This window comes from Centruroides vittatus, unplaced genomic scaffold (assembly GCF_030686945.1).
Source record: "Centruroides vittatus isolate TY-2023 unplaced genomic scaffold, ASM3068694v2 contig_801, whole genome shotgun sequence".
NCBI classification, from domain to species: domain Eukaryota; kingdom Metazoa; phylum Arthropoda; class Arachnida; order Scorpiones; family Buthidae; genus Centruroides; species Centruroides vittatus.
In genome coordinates this window covers 400,598-424,903 of record NW_027122519.1, presented here as the reverse complement: position 1 = coordinate 424,903, position 24,306 = coordinate 400,598, and the positions used below count along the sequence as shown (strand labels likewise).

At 30.3% G+C, this 24,306-nt stretch overlaps 1 protein-coding gene across 3 annotated transcripts in view; it reads right to left on the bottom strand.

Moving 5' to 3' along the window:
* Positions 1 to 24,306, bottom strand: part of Alg13 (Alg13 UDP-N-acetylglucosaminyltransferase subunit) — a 45,911-nt gene that overhangs the window by 18,084 nt on the left and 3,521 nt on the right. For all 3 annotated transcript variants that reach the window (XM_067278485.1, XM_067278487.1, XM_067278486.1), the window contains exon 3: positions 13,570 to 13,732. In XM_067278485.1, the coding sequence (XP_067134586.1) occupies positions 13,570 to 13,732 (163 nt within the window). The remainder of the gene's footprint in view (positions 1 to 13,569; positions 13,733 to 24,306) is intronic.

The window sequence follows — 24,306 nt, the reverse complement described above, 5'->3', positions numbered from 1 at the left end:
ATTATTTACACAGACATAACCAAGTAGCAAATATAATACACCAAGAGCTTGCAAAGAAACACAAATTAGCAGACATCCACGAACCATACTACAAATACATTCCACAGACAGTATTGGAAAACAACACGCACAAAATGTACTACGACAGAGCCATAATCACAGATAAAACAATTTACCACAACAGACCAGACATCACACTCATTGACAAACACAATAAAATCACATACATTATAGACATATCCATTCCAAACACTCACAATATACAAAACGCATGCACTGAAAAAATTAGCAAGTACACAGAACTCGCCCAGGAAATAAGGCATCTGTGGAGGATGGATGGGGTGCTTATTGTACCTGTAGTTCTCTCCTCTACAGGTGTCATACCACACACACTACACAAAAGCCTGGGCACATTAGAATTGAATAGAAACACATACATCACTCTACAGAAGGCCACTATACTGAATACATGTCATATTGTGAGAAAATTCCTGAATACAGACACACACACTGATACACTTCTTTAATTTCTGTTTTGGTTACTATGCCTTGACTTTGGTCCGGCATAGTACTTAGCCACCGGTGTTAACCGAGTATATCTAACTTAACCCAACATAATAATAATAATAATCAGTGCAGAGCCCAAACAGTTAGAAGTTGAAAGTTGAAATTTGGTACACAGTTAGGATATGTCACGAGAACGCACACTAAGAAGGGATTTTTCGAAATTCTTTCCCACAGGGGGAGGGATGGGAATAAGGCTTAAAACTTCCATCAACAATGGAAGTGTTACATAACAATGGAATTGTTAAGAGAAAGCGACGTGCAAGACGCAGATGCAGTTTTTTTCGTTTTTGTGGGAAATCGAACATATTTTTAGACCCATCTAAAAATTCTCTGATTAGTCTGGAAACAGGGGAACCCAATTCTTGCATTCTGTGAAAACGGGTAAGGTTGACTATAATGTAATAATCTTAATCTTCACTAACGTTAATTTTGCCTGAGCAATGCCGGGCCCACCCGCTAGTACAAATATAAAAAACAAACTAAAAAACACAAAATAATTAGACATTTAAATTTTTCTAAATGACAAAACATCTTAGTGTCCTCAAAGCAGAATAAAAAAAAAAGTGAAAATTGAAAAAATAGAAATTGTCAGTTTGACAACCTCAACTATTCTAGTGTTAATAAATTTACCAGTATAAATTGACACAATAAATTTCTTATAAATAAAATGATATACTAATAGTGGGACTTTATTAAGTAAGCAATAAAAACACAATCATAATGTAGACATTATATACATAAAATTTTTTAGATTAACATTCATCAAAATATCATACATTGAACAGCATATTAAACTAAAAATACCTTTCAAAATTACAAGTATGCCACATATCTACTGTATATAAACAGAATTTCATAGATTTGATAAACTTGGATTAGTAAAACTTGATATGCTGACAAAAATCTTCTAATAAAAGACATTGTTTATTAATATATTTACATTGCTTAAATATACAACCCCCTGCCAAATTAGACCACTGTATTAGACCACCTTTCAAAAATATTGATTTTGTACTTTTGATTGTATATAACTATTTTCAGTTAAGTTTTACAAATTTCCAGTATTTTTTCCTTAAAATTCAATATTTAACAGAAAAACTTCACACAATAGAATTTTAATGTGTTTTAACATTAGACAAAAGAATTAATTCATTTGCATGTATGAGACAAAAATTTTAGACTAGCAATATTCCTCGACAAAAGTATTAGACTGCATAAAGTATATCCAAAAATATTTCACAATAAAATTTGATAATTATTAATAGATTAAATCTAAACTATTCTAACACATTTGGGGGCATTAACAAAACCAGAAGTAAACCATTTACTGTTACAGAAAAGTAAAAACTAAACCAATGATTACAGCCAAACAGATGAAACTGCGAATAAACTGGGCCAAAAAATATAAAAACTGGAAACCTGATGACTGGAAGAAGGTAATTCTCATAGGTGAGAGTAAGATTTGTTTGGAATCTCGTGACAACATTGGCACTGACATGTGAAGGCAAACAGAAGAAATGTTTAACAAAGCAGAACTAAAGTCAAATGTGAAATTTCCGCTCTGCGTAATGATTTGGGGCTGCATATCAGCAAATGGAATAGGCAAAGTTTGCATTTGCAATGGTACTGTAAACAGTAATGTATCGATATATCAAGATATTTTAAATTACTTTTTGATTCCATCTATTCAGGAAATATTTGGAAACAGTGAATGTTTTTTCAAGAAGCTTCTTGTCATGAAAGCAAAACAGTTAAGGAATGGTTGTTACAAAACAATATCAGGACTATAGACTGGCCACCAAACAGTACTGATATGAATCCAATTGAAAATTTATGGTATTTATTGAAGAATAAATATCTAAAACAAAACCACAAAACAAGAAGGAATTGAAATTGTCTATGAACAGATGTTGGGAATAAAATTACACCAAATGAGTGTCAATAGCTTTTAGATCAAATGCCAAAATGAACTGCAGATTTAATAAAAGCTATAGGTGGTCCTACAAAATTTTAAACAAGTGTGGTCTAATATTTTTGTTAAGGTATTTTGCCAGTCTAAAATTTTTATCTCACATATGCAGATGATTTAAGTTTTTGCTAATGTTAAAACACATTAAAATTCTATTGTGTGAATATTTCTGTTAAATAAATATTGAATTTTGAGAAAAAAAAACACAGGGAATTTGTAAAATGTAACTGAAAATAGTTATATGCAAACAAAAACTACAAAATAAATTGATAGAATTGGGTTCTATGTTCTCCAAAAACTATGGCTTTAGTAGAAATGAAAAACTGAGATTAAATATTGAAACCATGACTGCAATTCTAGTTATAAATTAAAATTGCACCTTTTTTCATATTTGAATCTTTCTGCTCTGAGGGCACAAATATGATGTTTTTTCCATACCCATTGTGAGTGGCTGGATGGCTAAGCAATTAAGGATTTACCTATTCCTCTAGGCCAGTGGTTTTCAACCTTTCTGAGACCATGAAACATTATTCATATACTTTTTATTACATGGATCATTAGTATCAATATATTCAAAAATTGATAAGCAATTCCATGTTTACTATTCTCAGGAAACAATGAAGTTCAATAAACTAATATATTGAATAAAATAAAAACATGGAATATAGCAATGGGAATAAATTTAAATAAAAACTTTAAAATTTTTTCTTTCATGGAACACTCAAAGTAGGTTTGCGGAACACTGGTTAAGAACCACTGCTCTAGGCAACCCGAGAATGAATCCGGATGAGTAAAAACCCCAGAAATTTTTTGGGTGTGATCTGTCCTAAATATGTTGGACCCTTTCTCATTACATGTCTGCCCCTTTATGAGTCTGACTGAAATCATAATGGACTTGATAGAAAGCCCTCTTAGTGTCCACAGGGCAAAAAAAGTTGTTTAAAAGTAACCATCATGGGTTCAAGCCAAGCCCACAATAAAGTGGCTAGGTAATGGTAAGGAATGAAGCCTGATACAGGTATACCTCGAGTTACGTCGTTTCGAGTTAAGTCAATCTCCATTATATGTCGTTTGTCAAAAAATATATATGGAGAAATAAAAATCAAGTTTAAGTCAAGTTTATTTGACCTTACCTCTGTTCGTCACAAATATTAAAGTCGTAATATCACTAGAAATACATTAAAAGCATATAAAAACATGTTACTGTACAATAAATAAGAATAAAAGTATATAAAATCATATTAAAATACTCAGAATCAGAATTGAAATATCAGAATCAGCTGTTGATGCTGACAATCCACAGCCATCTACATCCGCAATGTAAATAATTGGTAAGTTTAACATAAATTAGTTTTTCTACTATTGCAAAATAATTTCAATAACTGTATTTGTTATTTAACCTTACAAAATCATTTTACTTTATAATATCTTAGAGCAAACCACATTCACAAATAGAGTCTGCAATGTACTGTAAACATTGCCAAATTATAAACATGTACTGTACATGTATTTGTAAATTTAGATTATTTTTTTTCTGTACTGTATTAAAAACTAAAATTTATTTGTTTGTAAGCTTAAAATAGATTCTTATTAACCACATATTATTAAAAATGCATTTATAAATAAAAAATAGATCTGGGAATGGTTATTTGTGGTTTAGCCTAGTGGCAAGTGAATTTGGAGACAAGTAAATTCGTCTTAAGTTGCCTCTCCTGGAACTGATTACAGACGTAAGGTGAGGTATACCTGTATATCTGGGATCATCCCTGAAAAGGGATGCCCGGAATTTGATCCTGAATCCTCAGGGCAATAGGATGGCAGTTTATCCACCTCAACAATCGCAAAATTTCAATCTGCAATGCAACAAGTTTTACAATAAAACTGAGTGATCAGAATTTATCAATCAAAATAAGTTAGTTCATCTGAAAAATATACTTGAGCAGACCCTGGAAAACCTACATCAACTTTACTATTGAATTTGATATCATGTTGTAATAAATTAATAACTAAACAATATTAATTTTTCAAATAAAATCTCTTAGAGAAATTTATGCATTTTTTATGTCACCAAATCAATATCATAAATAATTTACTAAAAATTGTTAATAATGCTCAACTATATTTCTTAATGAAATTTTAATAAAAGAGAGCCTGCATTTATCAATTGTGATTCCCCATCCCATTTTGGCATCAAGAATTTTATGTACTTAGGTCATTGTAGCATTATGTGCAATAAATTGCATGTTTTTGATTAATTTCCACAATAACACCTTATCACACTGAAAATTATTTATTAACTTTAACAAACATTTTCAACCTGTTCTACAAGCTATCTTTAGGGTTTAGAAATCTATGGAATATTGATAACTGTTCGTTTTGAATAGAACAGTTGAGAACACATTTAAAATATAAAATTCTTTGGAATATTGAGCCACTTGAATCCAAAGAACAAATTACAGAAATATATATACAATTTAAAATAACAAAATAATAAATAAGATAAAAAGATAAGATAAGATAAATATAATAAAAAAATTACATTCATAACATCAGTTGTTAATTGTATGGACATTATGCATTATTAACATATCCTCATCCTACAAACCGGGGTGTATAAAATATAAATCGAACTCACTTGTGCCTATTGACTGGTGTGAAATAAATTCAATTCAACGAACGTTTTCTGGACGCCTTCCGTGTCCTTCTTCAGGTTAACTGCTGGATTCTATTATTATTAAAAAACTGCGTTCCGATCTTTTAAGAACAAATTCAAATGAAGATAGTTCGAAAGCGCGATGACCATCGCGCATGCGCTATATCTGTCGTGCTCCTTGTCGTACTGTATTATATTCTTTTTTATCTTTGGGTCACATGATTTCATGTGTTATCGGACCCAAATAAATCTTCATGCATCCTCTTGTAATAAAACAACATGCATTAATTCACGCGACGAGATAACTCTTTCGCTTGCTTGGCAAACTTTATTACAAGAGGATGCATGAAGATTTATTTGGGTCCGATAACACATGAAATCATGTGACCCAAAGATAAAAAAGAATACAAAGATTAAAAAGAATATGATACAGTACGACAAGGAGCACGACAGATATAGCGCATGCGCGATGGTCATCGCGCTTTCGAACTATCTTCATTTGAATTTGTTCTTAAAAGATCGGAACGCAGTTTTTTAAAAATAATAGAATCCAGCAGTTAACCTGAAGAAGGACACGGAAGGCGTCCAGAAAACGTTCGTTGAATTGAATTTATTTCACACCGGTCAATAGGCACAAGTGAGTTCGATTTATATTTTATGCATTATTATCCAATAAGTTCTTTACAACTATGAGGGCTATTTTTTAAATAAGGTCCATTTGTGAATGAAAGTGAAAATAATGCGCAATCACGGCAGTATGCATACGCTTCTGCTCCGAGCAAGCTTGGCGCGCGTTTTGACGCTGTTTGCAGCCATATAGTCTGTCTGTATGCTGAGCTATAAAAGTTTAAAATGTTTAAGAAAATTGAGTCTCCTGCCGACTGTGAGATACGATCTGTTATTTGATTCTTGAGTGCAAGAAACTTGGCAGCAGCGGAAATTCACCGTCAGATTTGTGAAGTTTACGGTGATAATGCTATGAGTGACAGTAAAGTTTGAAAATGGGTATGAATGTTCAAGGATGGGTGAGTTAATGTGCATGATGAGCCACGCCCTGGCAGACCTTCTCTGATTTCTGAAGATTTGATTCGTGATGTGGATAACAAAATTCGAGAGGATCGACGATTCACGATTTCAACGTTATCAATTGAATTTCCACAGATTTCAAGATCAGTTTTGTATACCATTGTTTCGGAGAAACTGAACTATCGAAAATTGTTTTCTCGGTGCGTTCCAAGACTGCTTTCTGACAATCACAAAACAAAAAGATTAAACAGTGCTTTATTGTTTTGACTCGATACGATCATCCACACAGTCTAGACCTTGCACCCAGTGATTTTCACTTGTTTCGATACTTAAAAGAGTTCTTTGGTGGTCAACATTTCAACGATGAAGGAGAAGTGAAAACTGCAGTCGTGGATTGGGCTTCTTCACAGGCGGCAGATTTCTTTGAAGTCGGAATTCAAAAAATTGTTGAGTGGTATGACAAATGTTTAAACAAAATGGAAATTATGTAGAAAAGTAGATAAAAGTATGTAGATTATGGAAAAAAATATATTTTAACGATATTTACAGTATTTTTCTTCTTATTAAAAAACGGACCTTATTTAAAAAATAGCCTTCGTATATATTTCCATGCTGTGGGTAATACTGCAGTATCCTTATAGTTTATACATCTACCCAAAAGGTTACTTCAATAAATTTCAACTTTATCTAAATTCATTGCTAATGTTGGCAAGTATACCGGTTTTATAATGCTATCTTCCTCCCATTCTACTACTGATCCTCCACTTTGTGCCATTCTAGACAAAACCATACAATACTGCCCTTTCTCAATTGTACTTGTGTTCTTTAAGATGTTTAAGGTTTCTGTTTTGTGACCCCTATGTATTCTTTCTCCAAACCCATTGTTCATTTTTATACAGGATCTTGTGTACTCCTTTTTTAACTTGATCATTCCTTAAAAGGCTAAAAAATGATGGGTGCCTGCTTGAAAACCAACAGGGAGTCTTTGAAGCCCATTACTTCATTCATAACACTGGTAATGTTCTTGTTATATGTAAACTTAGTTATCTTGCTCTTTCTTGTTATCATTCTCTTTCTATTCTCCATATAACAATTTATCAATTTATTAATTACAGTAGTTTTATATCCTAATTATACAGCAATGTTTATAATTCTATCCAGCTTTTTTATCCTGTCATATATGTTGGAGCAATACATAAAGGCTCTTCTGATAAAGATTCTAAATGCTAAGAACTTATAAATGTAGGGGTCATTTGACCAAGATGAAATATATAGAGGGGTCATGCGTGGATTTAATGTATACCTTTGTGTCGAAAGATCTATTGTTAAATATGATGTCAATGTCAATAATTATTTATTTATTTACTTTTTATTGTCAGGAGACTATCCATTGTTTGACGTGATAACTTAATCCTTTTTTGTCTTATAGAATCATCACAGAGAAATTTGCATATATTGTCAAGGTGATCAGCTATTGGATGCTTTTCGTGTGATAGCTAGATGTGCTAATTTAGAAAAACATTCGTGAAAGTATTTTTGGTATCCTATTATTCCATTTGAGAATTTTCTGGATCTTATTGTGATCCTTTGTACGGAGAGTAGTGTACATTTTGTTTGGTTTGCATATTGGAGTATTCGATTTTGCCCAAAGATGGCATTTGCTTTCTTCCTTTAAAAGTGTTTGTGGCTAAGAATCTTTGGGAGACTATCCATTGTTTGATGTGATAACTTAATCCTTTTTTGTCTTATAGGTCGGTGTAATTAATTTCTTTATATAATGTTGTTTTTTTATTGTTTGGATAGTTCTCCCACAATTTTTTATTTTTATATATGGATATTTTGTTTAAATATTTCTTACTTGTTAGTATCGCTTTGTATAATTTGTTTGTTTTACTTATGTATATATATATTTTTTTTCTCTGTAATAACTTATGAATTGTAATATTACATTAGTTTGCAATGTATATGTAATGATTTTGTTGTATGTATTCCCCACATCATGGGTTCTTCCCAATATGTCTAAATAAATAAATAAAATAAAATAAATACTTTTTATTGTATTATATTTATTATTTTGTTATTTTAAATTGTATATATATTACTGTAATTTATTCTTTGGATTCAAGTAGCTCAATATTCCAAAAAATTTTATATTTTAAATGTTTTCTTAACTGTTCTAATCAAAAAGAACAGTTATCAATGTTCCACAGATTTCTAAAACCTAAAGATGGCCTGTAGAACAGGTTGAAAACATTTGTAAAAGTTAATAAATAAATCTCAGTGAGATAAGGTGTAGTTATGGAAATTAAGAAGTGCAGGTAGGCCTCCTACAACGAGGTACCTTTACAACGCGTTTTCGCTCCAATGCGGTTGGAAAAATGTGGAAATTTTCTTACAATGCAGTACTTTTACAACGCAGTTTAGGATATTTAGAAACAAATTATCTTTCACATAACAGAAAAATCGCAACGGATCACATAAGTGCAATGGAACTTGATGGAACAAGCTCAGATCTTGAAATAAGGCCAGTCAAACATTCTCGAACAACTATAATAAGTGATGATGAGGACTGAATTTGAGCATAACATTATGTTTCTTTTTGATTTTGATTTGAAATCATAATCTTTTTAGTTTTTATATGATGTTGAATTTTATTTAAGCTTTTTATGTACATAAATTTAAAAAATGATAAAAATGTTACACCATAAAAGGCAGTTTTTGTCTTTTTAAAACTGAATCCCAGTTTTTGTATTAAGTTGGTGTCTCCTATAATGTGATTTCCCACAATGCGGTATTTTCAAGGAATGTATCTATCTGCGTGGTAGGAAACCTACCTGTATCTAGCTGGATATTAATTCTATACTTCTGATATGTTGATGTACTCATAACCAGAAATCTGATTTAATCCAGTTCTTAGAAGTGGTCAACAGCAATCCCTTTTGCATTCACCTCTGTACTGAGCAAGAAAGCCACCACCAAGTTCATTTCCTGGACATCCTTCTTACACTCAATGATGCAACATTTTAACTAAGGTTTATAGAAAACCAGAGTAATTTGGTAAACTAACAATTCCAAAACTGATCATCCTGCTCTTGACTAAGGATGATAAATTATTGCCAGTTAGGATAAAAAAAACTCCAGCAACAAGTTGCTTAACTTTTCTGGCAACATTTGGTGGCACCATCTATTATAATATTTTATTACTAAAAACATTTTATATTTTTAACTATTATAAAATAGCAAAAAGCTTAATTTTGAGGGTAGGAGATGGACTTTATAAAAAATTGTAAATGCTAATAATGAGTAAAATTGTCATTAAGTCTGACCCTACTGGAGATACACACAATCCCCTTTATCTCCCCACCTTGACCTTTAATCATCAAAATTTTATATCATCAACCCCCCCCAATAAACAAACCTCCCTGCAAAATTTCAGAAATTTTTGACAAAAAGCACCAGAGTTATTAAGCTTCAAAGACGGTGAACAAAATCATGCTACACACACACTAACACCCATACATACAGAAATTACCCCCAAATTTTTTTTGCATTTCTTGACATTTCAAAGTCCTCTGAGTCAAGGACAACGCCAGCCAATGGGTAAGGGGGGGCAAGATGATGTAAATTGATAGAGGATATGAATTGTATGTAGGTAAAATAGAAACAATTCATAAAGTTTTAATCATTTACTATGTACCGGAAAAGAAATATCTCAAATAAAACATTTTCTTTAACTTACAAGAAGCCTAAGAAGATCATTTTAATTAAAACTTAGCATTTAAATAACTTTTTCGAATTTCTAGGGGAGGGCAACTGCCCCTCTGCCCCTCCCCCTGGCGATTCCCTTGTTCTGAGTTGAAAAATGTAAAAATCTTGGGAAAGGTCATTTTTGACCAATTGCCATACTTTCCCTTTGTTATATATAACAGCCAGAAAAGTAAAAGTTATGTAGTTAAACAGAGTAATTTGTACATAGTTAACCCTTAAAATGAAAAGGAAGCTTTGAAAAATTTATTCAGACTTTTAGCTAAAGTGAAACTTTTATTTGGAAATGAGAAACACTGAACTTTTTTAAGAGGCTTCTGAAAAGCTTCACATTGATATCCTGCTATAAGTAAAGCTGTTTTTATTTTATCCAACCCCATTTGTAAGACTGTTTTTATGGAAAAGTAAAAAATGCTTTGTTTATGGTAGGGTAGATGGCAGGTAATAAATAAGGTTTATATTGAAAAGACATAACAGGAAAGAATGTCAGAAGTGCAGTTGATTTATGCTGAATTCTGAACTGAATTTAAGATGGCTTTTTTTTTTTTTTAAATCAAATTCAAGGAATTTATTTTCAGAAATAAATTTAATGTAATTTAATTTGTATAATTATGTTCAAAAGTTTATTGTATGGAAATAATGTAATCTATTTCCCACTATGGCTTAGAAAATATATGGGAAATATTGTAATTCAAATAATTTTGTTAGAAATTTTTTACTTTAATCTATAGTACTGAGAGAGGTTATTTTCATTTATAACAGAAATACAATAGTTAACTAATTCAAATTAGATTGTAATATGGCTAATACAGCCTTAATTTTTAATTTTTATGTTAAGAAAATGTTATAACTAGTAATGACATTGTTATAACTAATTAACTATTATAAAAACATTGTATTACTCCCAAAGTAATGGAAAATTAATCCTGTATAACAGTGAATCCCAACCAGAGGTACGCACACTTGGTGGTTTAGGGGTTTGTGAAAAAACTTAATAATGGCAAATGTATTGTAAGAATATTCGAATTCTGCATTCAGGCATTTGGAGACATCACAACACTCAATGCTTAGCTTTCAATAAAAATATTTTTTTTTTATTATATTTATCCGTATCCTTCTTCCAATGATTTTTGATTTAAAAAAGTTTTTTACATGTAATTGTACAGCACTGTATAATTGACCAAGGTGCCACTGTTTGACAAATATGTGAAATAAAGTTTACCAAAAATGGAAAATAAAACTTAGGAAAATGGGCTGCCAAGGGGTACACAACTCAAAAAAGGTTGAGAATGGCTGCTGTATACAATAAAAGTTAATTGATTGATCTATAAGTTAATGTAAGGTTTACCAAAGACCAAAATCTATACAAATAAATCAAAATCAGAAGGGTTCACGACCATAAGAAAATAACAACCACATATACTGCTAATGTCTTTCTCTACTAATGAAAATTGGATATGTATAAACTGTAAAATAATATGACTTATGGTATTACTATATTTATGATATAAAAGATATCTATTCAATAATAATGAAGTGTTTAATATTTAAATTGATATTTTCGTAAAAATGAAATTTCTAATGCAATATCCATTATATTTTATAAGTTGATTTCTACTGTATTTTCTGCACTAGATGCAATTTGTCCAGGAAAAAATTAAATTTTAATGATAATTCTAAAATTTACTACATTCTAAGGATAAATCTAAGAAATATTAACTTTTATTCAATTTTTTAAATTTTTTGTAGAAATATTTTAGCACTACTGATATACAAGTTGTGATAATTTAATTAAATTTAGAAAATCAGCAAATGTAATTTGTAATTAAATTCAAATTGAACAGAATGTAAACCAAACATTTCCAAATTAGAAAAGCTCTTAGCGCCATCTGTTATTGCTAAATCAAATTAATTTTCAAGGAAAACAGATATTGATCATATATGTTATTGCAATTGTAACACATTTAAAAATGAAAACAATGCCAACAGCACCTATATAAATTATATATAAGATCATATAACAAAACGAGGAAAACATTCTTATTTTAAACACAGAACCGATCTGAGATAAAATTATTCTGACTGCAAGAAAAGACAATGCATATAATATTTTCTTTTATGGTACATCTAAAAACAATCAACATTATATAATTAAACAATTTTTCCTGCAAAATAAATTATTTCATTTTTATTATTCATCAAGAATAAAAAGTTCACAAAAGAAATCTCACAAAGGAAATCTTACTTTACGAAAACAAGTAATTAAATAAACTAGAAGTTGATTATGCTAGATTGGAAGTCAAGTTATTATTATTTTTTAATAATTTTACATAATGAAATTTAGAATTTCATATTTCAGTTTACAATTCAAAAATTCTAACAACAGCCATTACAAACAGTTTGCTGTTCAAACTGCATTACAGTAGACACCCCTATAACACAAGTTCATATAACATGGATTCGTATAACATGGCAAAAAAATTGCGATCGTGTTCGTATAACATGCTAAAAGAGACTCGTATAACACAGTAAAACATCATCACTGACTTGTGTTGCGACAGGATTGGTCGAATCTGGACCAATAGCGAATATTGTACAAACCATTGAGTTTAAACGAGCACTGGACCTACTAAAAAACATTTATTATTCAACAGCCATAAAAATTATATTTTTATTGATATCTCCAAAGTTCAGCAAATTTTTCGAAGAAAAATAACTTATCAGGAAACATGCGCCCGCCGTTCGACGAGCCGCTCCACGACGAAAACAAGCTTAAGCAATGGCATTGTCGAACAGTGCACACTCGGTAAGTAATCCTACAATGTTTTGTTTATAGCATAGTTTATATGGATTATTCCCAAAATATTATACGTGATTTGGAAAAGTTGAGTCAAATTAGTCTAGAATCGATTAATTTTATGAAAGAAAACCTTTCAAACAGCCGTAGCCTCTAAACTGCACAAGTGCTGGGCTGTGATTGGCTCATGTATTTAAGTGACTTGTACAACACGGATTCATATAACATGGAACGTATCTACCGTGTCATAGGGGGGTCTACTGTATAAGCATTCAAATTGCTATTTAATTCTAAATTTGTTTCATGTTCACATAATATACTTTTATAAAATTCATTTTAAAAATTAAAATTTGAAATATTAATCTTTTAAAATATTACAAACTCTAAAAATGAACTTATTTGTACTTGATTTAAAATGGCAGACAGTATATTTACAAAATATAGAAGATACAAAAATATCTTCACTTCCACCCTTTTCAACTATCAGGAACTAACAAACAATTTTAAATGGTTTATGGCTTATCATCAGTGAACATTTTAAAACTACTTTGCATATTGTAGCAGAGTCATAGCTTACAATAAAAGATCATCTCTGCAAAGGAAGACTGTTAGTTCCTGTGATTGGAAAGAGTGGAAGTGAAGATATTTTTGTATGTTCTGCATTTTCTATATATTTGTAATTTATTATTCTATATATTATTTGTAATTTTTTAAACCAAAGATTAAAAAAAAATTAAACTTCTTGGTTTCCAGATTAGTCATAATAGAACTTTTTCACATAATTATCAATACCTGCATGAGAAATAACTAAAGAAGCTTCTTTCATATCCTTATATAAAGATTCTTTATATCTATACCATGATATTTCAATATCATTGTTTTCTTCAAGTTCTGGTTCATAACTGCCATTTCCTACTTGTAACACCAATTTTGTAAAGTTATGTGATTTAATAATCTGTTAAAATAAAATAAATTTATATTAAAATATGTAAAATAATAAATAAGCATTTCTTACATAATTGAAAAAAATTAATGGTTTCATAAATAAAATAAAATAAATTAAAAAATAGTAGAAATAAAGTAAAAGCAATTTACAACATATGATAATTGATTAGTTTACAGCATTAACATATTGTCAGAAAACTGTATGTAAGCATTTATAAGTTAAAATCTAAGAAATTTTATTTAAAATTACAGAAAATATGAGAAAGTGCTAAAATAAATTTGTAAGCTGTAATTTTTCATTTTATATATTTGTGAACCAAAAAATATTAAAGAAACTGTATATATTATTTGTTCATTGCAAAGGATTTTTTGAATTTAAAAAATATTTAATAAAAAAATTCTTATCTCACTCTCATCTGAATAACAGCAAAAATTATATACTCGTTGAAAGTACTTGTGATAGAGGAACCTTATTAACGCTGAATTCAGTGAACTTTATCCAGAGATTATATAACTTTTGGCATAAATTTTTAATTTCACTTCTACTTATCTCACTCAACTGGACAGTTTGTAAAAAGAGAAAACATGCCACGACCTCAAATCAGTCCAACACCTATTACTTAAAAGTTCTACAAATATTCTTGGTCTACCTCTAAAACCTGTTTCAGGTAGAAGTCATTCTAAAATGGAATATTTGAAAAATAACCATGGCAGAATTCAAAACTTAAAAATCCAATATGTAGCCAGCAGATGCATTATTTGATTGGATAATCACTTAAATACAATGTCGAATCATATATCCACAATCATCATCAATCATATATCACTTGTCAGGCCTGGGAGACTTGCTTCTCATCCTTCTTGTTGATTTTAGTTAGTCTTAAAAATCTCCAAGGATTCAAGATCTCTAATAAAGTTTACATCTCAGAGCTGTTCTTATCAGAGCCTCCTGATGTACTGTACAAAGCTTCAATGTTGTCATCCAAGGTATATTTAGAGAAGGCAGTGGGACCTTTTCCGTTATTGATGCCATATTGTGCTCACTCACTCTCTTCTTCATGGGCAGCTTGATGAAGCCAACATAGATCAAATTCCTATCAAATTTCTTGTCACATAGGGTTATCATGTACACTGCAGTAGCTCTCTGAATATTAAGAGGATCTTTCCAATTCCTAAGCATTGTGAAAATAGTGGGGTTTCATTTGTAAGTGATGGTAGTGCCACTACTCTTCACTATCTGTTTAAACAAAGCATTCATACCAGAAGCAGGTCTTTAGATGCAGTTTACAACATATGATTATTGATTACCTTACAGCATTAACATATTATCATAAAACTGTTACAGAAGATCACTTGTAGAACTTTTAAATAACATGTGCTAAACTGATCTGAGATTGTGGTATGTGTTTAGTTGTCTTTTTAATTTTTTATAACTTTTATTTCTATTTACAAAAAAGTTTTAATTATGTAAATCTGTTTAAAATATACATATATATTTTTTAAAAGTGAATTCTATCATATATGAATTTTGATTAATCTTTTAGCTAACTTGATTATATATAATAAATTTGAATGTCTTCATTTTGTGATTTAACTAAAGTTAACCAAATTGAAACATTAAAGCAAGAAAGTACAACATTCTTAATTAAATTAAAATTATCTGTTAGATGTAAAATACAGTAATACCCCGAACTTATGCAATAGGTGGGACCAAGCAATAACCGCCTAAGTCAAATTTGCGTAAGTCGGGGTATAACTTTGCATATAAATACATACAAATTATTTTTAATTGGGGTCGGAGACTAAAGAAAACAATAATTTAGAAAAAAAATGTTTAATAAAATCTTAGATAATACATATGTATAACAAATTATACTATTAAAATCATAAACCGAAGTTATTTTGATGTAGAAGGCTTCATAAAATCTAACAAATTCATCTGACGGCTCAAAGATTTTTTTCCTCCTGCAAAATTTCCTAGTAGCATGCTAATAATTTTTTTATTTCTCGTTTTGTAGAAGAAATGTGCTCTTCATTGGAGTCTATATTTTCTAAAATTTGTAACCCCTTTTCAATTAAACTGAGGCCTTCTGTCAAGTTTCCAACTGTCATTCGATCATCTGATTGAACTGGGTCTAAAGGATCAAGTTTTGCCAATTCACAAATTTTCATTTTTGTATTGAAGTCTTTAATAATGTTAACTTTACATTCCAAAGATAAAGTTTTTCTTTTCTTGTTTGATGCAGAAGAATCAGTTCTACTTCGTTTAGATGACATAGTAGAGTCTTTCAAGTCTCTGTAGATATAACAAACACAGAAATAAATAACACAAAATAAATTGTAGCTATGTGTCGATTCCATGCGAACATGTCTGAACATGTAAGCTGAACAATAGTTTGGGGGAGGTGAGTAATCAAGAGTTGCATGGTGCTGAAACAAAAGACGAATCATCGAGATTTGAAAATTGCATAACTCCGGGTTCGCGTAAGTCGGGGTAGTGTAAGTCGAAGTATTACTGTATAGAAGTATTTTTATTTTTAAGTACTATATACAGTATTTACTTGCATATAAGACAATCTCACATATGGAACGAGATGTGACTTTAAAGATCAAAATAAACAAAATTAGATTTATTAATACAGTTCTAATTTCATTTTGTTTGATCACAAATAAAATATCAAATGAATGCAAATGCACACATTGTCCCACAAAAATTACTGGCATTTTAAACTTTAAGGAAAAATCTTATAAAATCGACATAATTTGTTCATGTAAAGCTGGACAATCAGGAACTTTTTTTGCCGATTCTTAACAGTCAAATCCACTCTCTATCGATTACATTTATGAGTTTCTCCAAATTCTGATTTGTGAATAGTCATGTTTTCAAGTGGGAATGGATTAAAACTTATATCAGGCTTCCATGTGATTTTGAAATTTCAACGTGGAATTCAATTCAAAAGCTTTGTTATTCATCTTTACTCCTAACAATACACAAGAACAATGAAATGACCCAGATAAAATACTTTTGTTTTTAAACACCAGAAGGCGAACATCCGGTAAAAAATGTGAACACACGGTTTACAAAAATTATTACAAAAAGGCAAAAGTCCTTCGCTCACACATATAGGATGACCTAGGTTTTTGAAGCAGTGAAAAATTTATAAAAACCTTGTCTTATATGTGAGTAAATACAGTATGTAAAAAATGCAAGTGCAAGAAAATAAGAAATTACAAGAAATAATGAATTTATTTCTTAGAACATAAATGTCACTGAAAACTTCTCAAAAAGGAATTCAAATATCACTATAATTCAGATATAAATACACACACATATCTTCTCTATAAGAAAATAAAGTGAATAAAATAAAAAAAATTTGTTTCAATAAAATTTGAAAATCATTTATTTAAATTAGAATTTAAACTTTGTTTATTTAGTGCAGTATTTTTGAATTCCATACTCACTTATATTTGATGTGCAATTCACTTTTTGGTATACTAAAAAATAAATCTTATTGTTTTATTATACAAAGAAATTAAAATTCATAAAAGGTACATATTATTAAAGACTAAAATCTCAATAATATAAAAATATCATTATTATATTTATTAAATTATATACATTTATTACTCATCTTAATAAATGTATATATTTATTTATTGTAATCTAGGAAATGATAATCACAGAAGAAATGTAAAAATGCTACAGTTTAAATACATCAATGACATAAAACAATAAATTTTATTCAAGACAGTAAGTACTTTTCTCTTTGAATGAATTTAAGGCATCTTCAGTCATTTTATAATATTTGGAATATTTAAATATTAAAACATTGATCATATTTGAAACATACTCAAAATTTAAATGTTTAATTGCTTAAAAAGTATATATATATATATTCAACTAAACTATTATAGAAATTTAAATTCATTGAAATTTGTAAATAAAAGATTCATAATTTATTTAAGATATTAATAAAATCTAATAAACATAAGTTATCTAATAAAGTTCAAAAAGTCACTATTTGTTACAATTAAACATTTTTCAAGATGATTCACATCTCATTACCAGATCAGAATTGCCAAAAAAAACATATTCAAACATATTAATACAGAATGATAATTGATAACTTTTGAAACAAACAACATTGAAAATGTTTGAAACATTTTTAAAGTTGGTGACTCCTGAAAGTTTATTAACAGTCTTGTGTTTCTTAAGTATGATGAAGAAATTGGTAGGATCAAAGAAACAAAAGAAATGCAATGTAAATTAAAAGAGTGATATATGAATTTTGGACCAAAGTTAAAAGACAAATTAGAGTAAAGAAACTAAAAAATTTATCCTGAAAGATGAAATTTAAGAAAGTACTGTAATATGAAATTAAATGGAAATCATCTTCTTCATCTTTGCTTTTTCTCATGTTTATGTTTATATGAGGTCGGAATTTCCATCTTTAATCTATCTTCTCCACTTCTCTCTATCCAGAGTATCCTTACTGGTACATCTCTTCTCTCCCAAACCCTCTGCCACCATGTGTCTCCATCTCAGCTTTGGTCTTCCTGCTTCATCCTCCATATTACTTCCAACTTTCTAACAGTTCTCACTTCTCGCCACATGTCCAAATCATCATAATCTTTCCTGCATTTTCTTACTTGTAGAACCTATCTTGACTGTTCCTCTTATGTAACCATTCTTAATTCTGTCCTTTGATACACCACACATCCATCTCAGTATTCTCATCCCTGCTGTCTCCATCTTCTTTTCCCAGGCTATTGTAATTGCCCACATCTCAGAACTGTACATCATTGCAGGTCTTACCATGATTTCTGTATAATCTTCCTTTCACTTTGAAGCTGATTTTCTTTTCACACAGCACCTCACTCATCTTTTTCCAGCTCAATCATCCACTCCGAAATCTATGCTGGATTTCTGCACTCATTTCTCCATTCACTTGCTACATTTGATCCAAGATACTTAAATTTGGAACCTGTTATTAACTTTTCATTCTTGAGTTTAAATAACTTTCATTCCCTAACCAAATATCACATATACTGTCTTTGCTCCGCTGATCTTCATGCCCTTCTCTTCCAGCTTCTTCTCTACCTTATTTTGGGATATTTCACACAGCACAATGTTGTCCACAAACAGCATACTCCATGATGCATTGTTCTTCACATCTTTCACCAATACATCCATTATCAAATCGAACAGAAACAGGCTAAGGGCTGAGCCTTGGTGCAGTCCAACTTTCACAGTGAATCTCTCTGTCATTATTGGAAGACATTGGAAGCCAGAGAATTCTTACAAGATTTAAGTTGCTTAAAAAATATATACAGTCGATGTCTGCATAAGTTGACACCATCGGTTAAGTAGTCACTTTTCTGTGGTCCCAGCTGACTTACATAGGCATTAATGTTAAAAAACTCCAGTTTACTCAACACCGTTTAACTCGTCACCACTGGATAAGTTGTCACCTCTCCTGAAAAAATGAATTCACTCCGCACGTGTGGTGCGAACTCATTTTTTTTCAGGAGGGGGAGTCGATTTATTTAATAATATAATATAATATTATTATTATTAATATATATATACATATTAATAAAAATGCCTTAACATTTTATGTATTTTTATGTATAAAATAATAACAGATAAACAAAAAGAAAATATACAATCTACATCAATGTCACACCAGAATCCAATTTAGCATTTTCTCATGCCAGAGGCATTAAGAATCCTTAGATGTTACTTGCCAACAATTGACAATTGCAAATATGATGTTTTCAAGGCGTTCGTGATCATTGAAAAAGAAAGTCGAGACAGTTAAGTGCTCAAAACAAGCAACACTAAATGAATTTTTCAGTTTTTCATCTACAGAGTAATTGTAAATGGAGGACACAATGTATTGTAAGCCTATACTACTGTATAACGCACTACTGTATTTTCCTAATTGTAATTTTGTGGTTTTTTTTCCAACTTCACTTTAGTTGTCACATCGGATAACTCGACACATTTCCACTTCCCCTTGGGGTGTCGACTTATGCGGAGTCGACTGTATATTCAACTAAACTATTATAGAAATTTAAATTCATTGAAATTTGTAAATGAAAGATTTACAGTACAACAACCCCTCTGTCATAGCTACACTACTCTTTACTTGATTTATTGTTCCCTTATATATTTCCTTTACAAGTCTTACTTTTCTAGTATTCCTTTTACCCTCATACATCTCTATACCTCCTGTCTAGGCACTGTGCCATATGCTTTCCCCAGGTCTATGAATACCATGTGCAGTTCTGCCTGCATCTTTCTGTACCCTTCCATCAGCAAAGATTGCATCTGTTGTTCCTCATCCTGGCATGAAACCAAACTGTTCCTCACCTATAACTGTCTCTTGCCTTAACCTTCTGTCCATAATTATCTCCCAGATCTTCAATGAGTCCAACATCAATTTAATTCCTCTGTAATTTCCATATTCGTGCACATCTCTTTTTCCTTTAAAAATTGGAATCAAAATATTTCCCCCCACTCATCTGGAATCCTTTCATGCTACCATAGCTTTTTCATAAGATCCCATACAATATCAAAACCATCTTTAACCAAACATCTCGATACCTCAGCTAGGATCTGATCAACTCTTGTTGCTTTCCCAGTCTTCATTTTTCTAAGTGCCCTTCCATCTTCTTGCTTATAGCTGCTACCACTCCTTCATTTACCTCCCTGTCCCTGCATAGTACTGTTGGATTTTCTTCATTCATTGGCTTCCTAAAATAATTCTTCCATCTTTCCAATATCTTCTCTTCGTCTTGTAACACTTTACCATTCTCATCTTTTATCTGTTTTATTGATGTGAAATCCTTTGATATCTTGTTCCTCTCTTTTGTAATTCTTATCAGTCTCCTATTCTAATCTTCTCTTTCTAGTTCCTCATAAGTTTTATGCACTGCCTTTTTTGCTTGCCCTCTCATATATTTCTTTATTTTCCTTGTTACCTGACATTTCCCAACTTTTTTTCATTTGCTTCATTTCTTTTATTGCAACTTACAACTCCTTGTTCCATCACCAAGCCAGGATGCCTGATACTTTCCTCAATATCTTCCCTCCAATACTCCTTATATGACTATTAAACTCCCAGCATTCCTGCACATCCTTCACTAACTTTATTCTTCCAAGTACTTTTTTCTTAAACTTTCTATTCAGGTCCCCCTCTCTCAATTTCCACCCCTTTATTCTTTGTTCTTACTTTCCTGGGTATCTCTGGATCTTTTTGTCAATGATTATCACTCAATCAACTACTACCAATCTGTGTTGTGCAGCTACACTTTCACTGTTAATCAACTTGCAATTCCTAATTTTTTTAGGATGTTTCCTGCAATACAAAAAGTAGTCAATCTGGATTATCTTCAGCTGATCAACTTCTCATTCTCTGACATTTCTACTATCATTTTATCTAATTACATCCAAAAGTTATCCTTTTCTTCTCCACATTCCTGTTTGGGGAGCATACACATATACTATTGTGACAAAACTTCCTCCTATTTCCAGCTTAACATCATAATCCTGTCACTTCTGATTTCTTCATGAACACCATTTTTTAAGGTCTTATCGACTACAATAACTACTCCATTTTTCTTTTTTTATCTGCTCCTTGGGAGAAGTTTCTAGCTGTTCCCCAGCTCCCTTCCTTTAAATTATTCTAACAATTTTACAAGATTTTTTTTTTATTTAAACAAGTTTTATATGAAGCCTTTTGGACATTAAGGTTAGGAACTTCAATCACATGAGGGGCCATCATGAATCATTTTTCAAATATTAATAGTTGACCAGTATTAATTAGTAGACGTTGACCATCCTCTCTTCCAGGAGGAGGTCAATGACTACTTTTAGTTGAATTACTTCAACTCCGTTCTGCAACAGTCCCTTCTTTCTATCAAACCAGTGGTATGGTGACATTCAAACAGGAATATTATGTAATACATGGTTTCTTGTGAACACAAAATATGTTTTAAATGGTTTTCAAGGGTGCATAGTTTAAATATTTGGTCAGTTTTCTTGTGAAATTTGATTTGTTGACAGATTATCATTTTGATACTTGGCTGTGAATGGTACAGTTTCTTAAAGTTAACATTAAAAAAAAAATATGATATCTTAAATTTTTTTAAATATATTTTTCAATTGGTGTCTACTTGACCAATGAAATGCCATTTCATACTGAGTACCATGATAAATGTGACAATGGTAGGCTAAAATAACCAAATGCTTTATATGGTTTTCATTTTTACGTTTGTTATATTATAGTATTTAATCTATATAACTACAAAGGATATCTTACATAAGGGTTTATCATACTGAGTGATCAATCTAACACATTTTAAAAATTCTTTATTCCTCTACTGTACACAATTTAACCTATCGGATGTTTAAATTCTTCTCTGTTGCCAGTGATGCCATGTTGAATTTTCATTGGTGTTAAACCTAACAAAATTTACACGTTTTTGAAAAGAAAAATTGTGGCTATAGTATCGTCTGAATTTATTTTATTTATTTATCACAAACAAAATAGATAAATTAATAAATGTAATAACCAAATAAATTATATTTTGAAAGTTAGTTTTAATATAAAAATTATAATGACTAGCGACATCTAGTTTCAAAAACATTCTGATGCTGTAACAAGATATCTTGAGTCAACCAGTCGATGTCAGAGGTCACAACCTTGAGATATCTCGGGAATAACACAGGATAGGTTAAAGAATTTTCAAAATGCATTAGATTGGGCAATTGGTGTGATAAACTTATGTAAGATAATCTTTGTAAATATAAATCAAATACTATAATATAATATAGTAGAATGGTTAGAACTACAAAATAATCTAATAATCTTAATTTTTGCTGCTGTTGTTTTTTGCCCAAGCAATGCCAGGTTCATCTGCTAGTAATTTTGTATTTTGAAATGAATAAGATTTTAGAACTTCACAACACTTATGTTTTTATGGTTTTATTAATTTTAATGCTCAAAAACTGTCCATTTTTCAACTTTGTGCCTATGGAAACTTTTGATCAGAACCACTAGAACTGCAAAATATCAAAGATTCAGTCAAATCCAACAAAACCCATTTCCCATAAGATTTGTGTGAAGTCTTTTAATTTTTTAAATACTAAAAGATTACTGTATTTAATAGCCAACTAAAAAATTTAATAAGTAAAAGTAAAGTTCGAATTAAATTCATAACTGCTTTATGATAATGTAGCTCTACACCTATAAATAGAACTCTCTACATTAAACAATTATTTCTGTATATTCTATTGGTCATTTGATTGGCCAAGTCAACTACTCTGGCACTGACTTTCTTTAACAAGTTATCTGACTGTTCATACAAATAATTTTCTAGGTTAATGGGTTGTCTTATTAAAGTGTACTTTCTGCAACTTGTTGTCTGAATGGCTTTTTTCAAACAATCTCTGGAGCAATGAGGCACATCCATATGGTAGGTGTATTTTCCAAATTGACATAAGAAATACATTTTTGGTCTGATACTCAATCAAAAAAATTAAAATTTGGCCTCATCCTTGCAAATCATGAGAATTTTTTCAATATATTAAACAATTCCATATGAAAATTATATCTTCAGAGATTACAACTACATTGTAAAATAAAATGATGCTCAATACCAAGTTTTTTAAAATTCTTACAATGATATAGCGTAAAAAGTTCCATCACAGATCTATTAATTTAAAATTAGCTCCCAATTTATCTTGTAAGTTTATCAAATTTTCCAATTAAAAGCTAACATCACTGATTACACAAAATATGAATCAGATAAAGAACCTTAATAATGTCTACCATATAAGCAAAAATGTTGTAAATTATAAAATCATCAGCTATAATGCTCACATCCATACCATCTATAAGGAGATCATGTATTCTATGGATACAGATGTATTTTACAAGAGAAATCCCAATGTCTACAAGATCCTCAGAAATGACAAAGATCCAGTGTATTTTAAGATACTGGAATATATAGAGCCAATTGCAGAGAGAATGTTTAGACACTGATGAAGATTTAGAAATTGTCTAGACTGTGGTTCAGAAAAATTTCATCACAGAGACGACATTTCTTGCTTGCAAGTTTAGAGAGCATTTAGAAATTGGTTATTTGACTTACTAAGAAAGCAGGTTTAGATGGCATTTTAATTCAAGTGGAAATCACCACATTGTTTTGTTCACGATAAAGTTTAGATAAAAATGAATATTGTTTCTTTGATAAATGTTGTAAACGAGATGAATCAACAAATTTATTCATTAATTTATTACTTGGATGGATCATAAATAATATAATTAAATACTTTAAATTTGTTTTAAATGTTCCAATTCCGACATTCAAACGAGTGAAGACTTAAGACTACAATTAAATCAGATGCTTTTATTTATAATTCAAGTGTCATGTTGGTTATAAAACATTAATGCATTTTGGGATCATTATTGTTACAATCTCCTTGTCAAAACATCTTGTTAAACAAAAAGAAAACAATTTTAGTAATTACAAAAACTTTTTTATAGAAATAAAAAATAAGATATTTTAAAATAT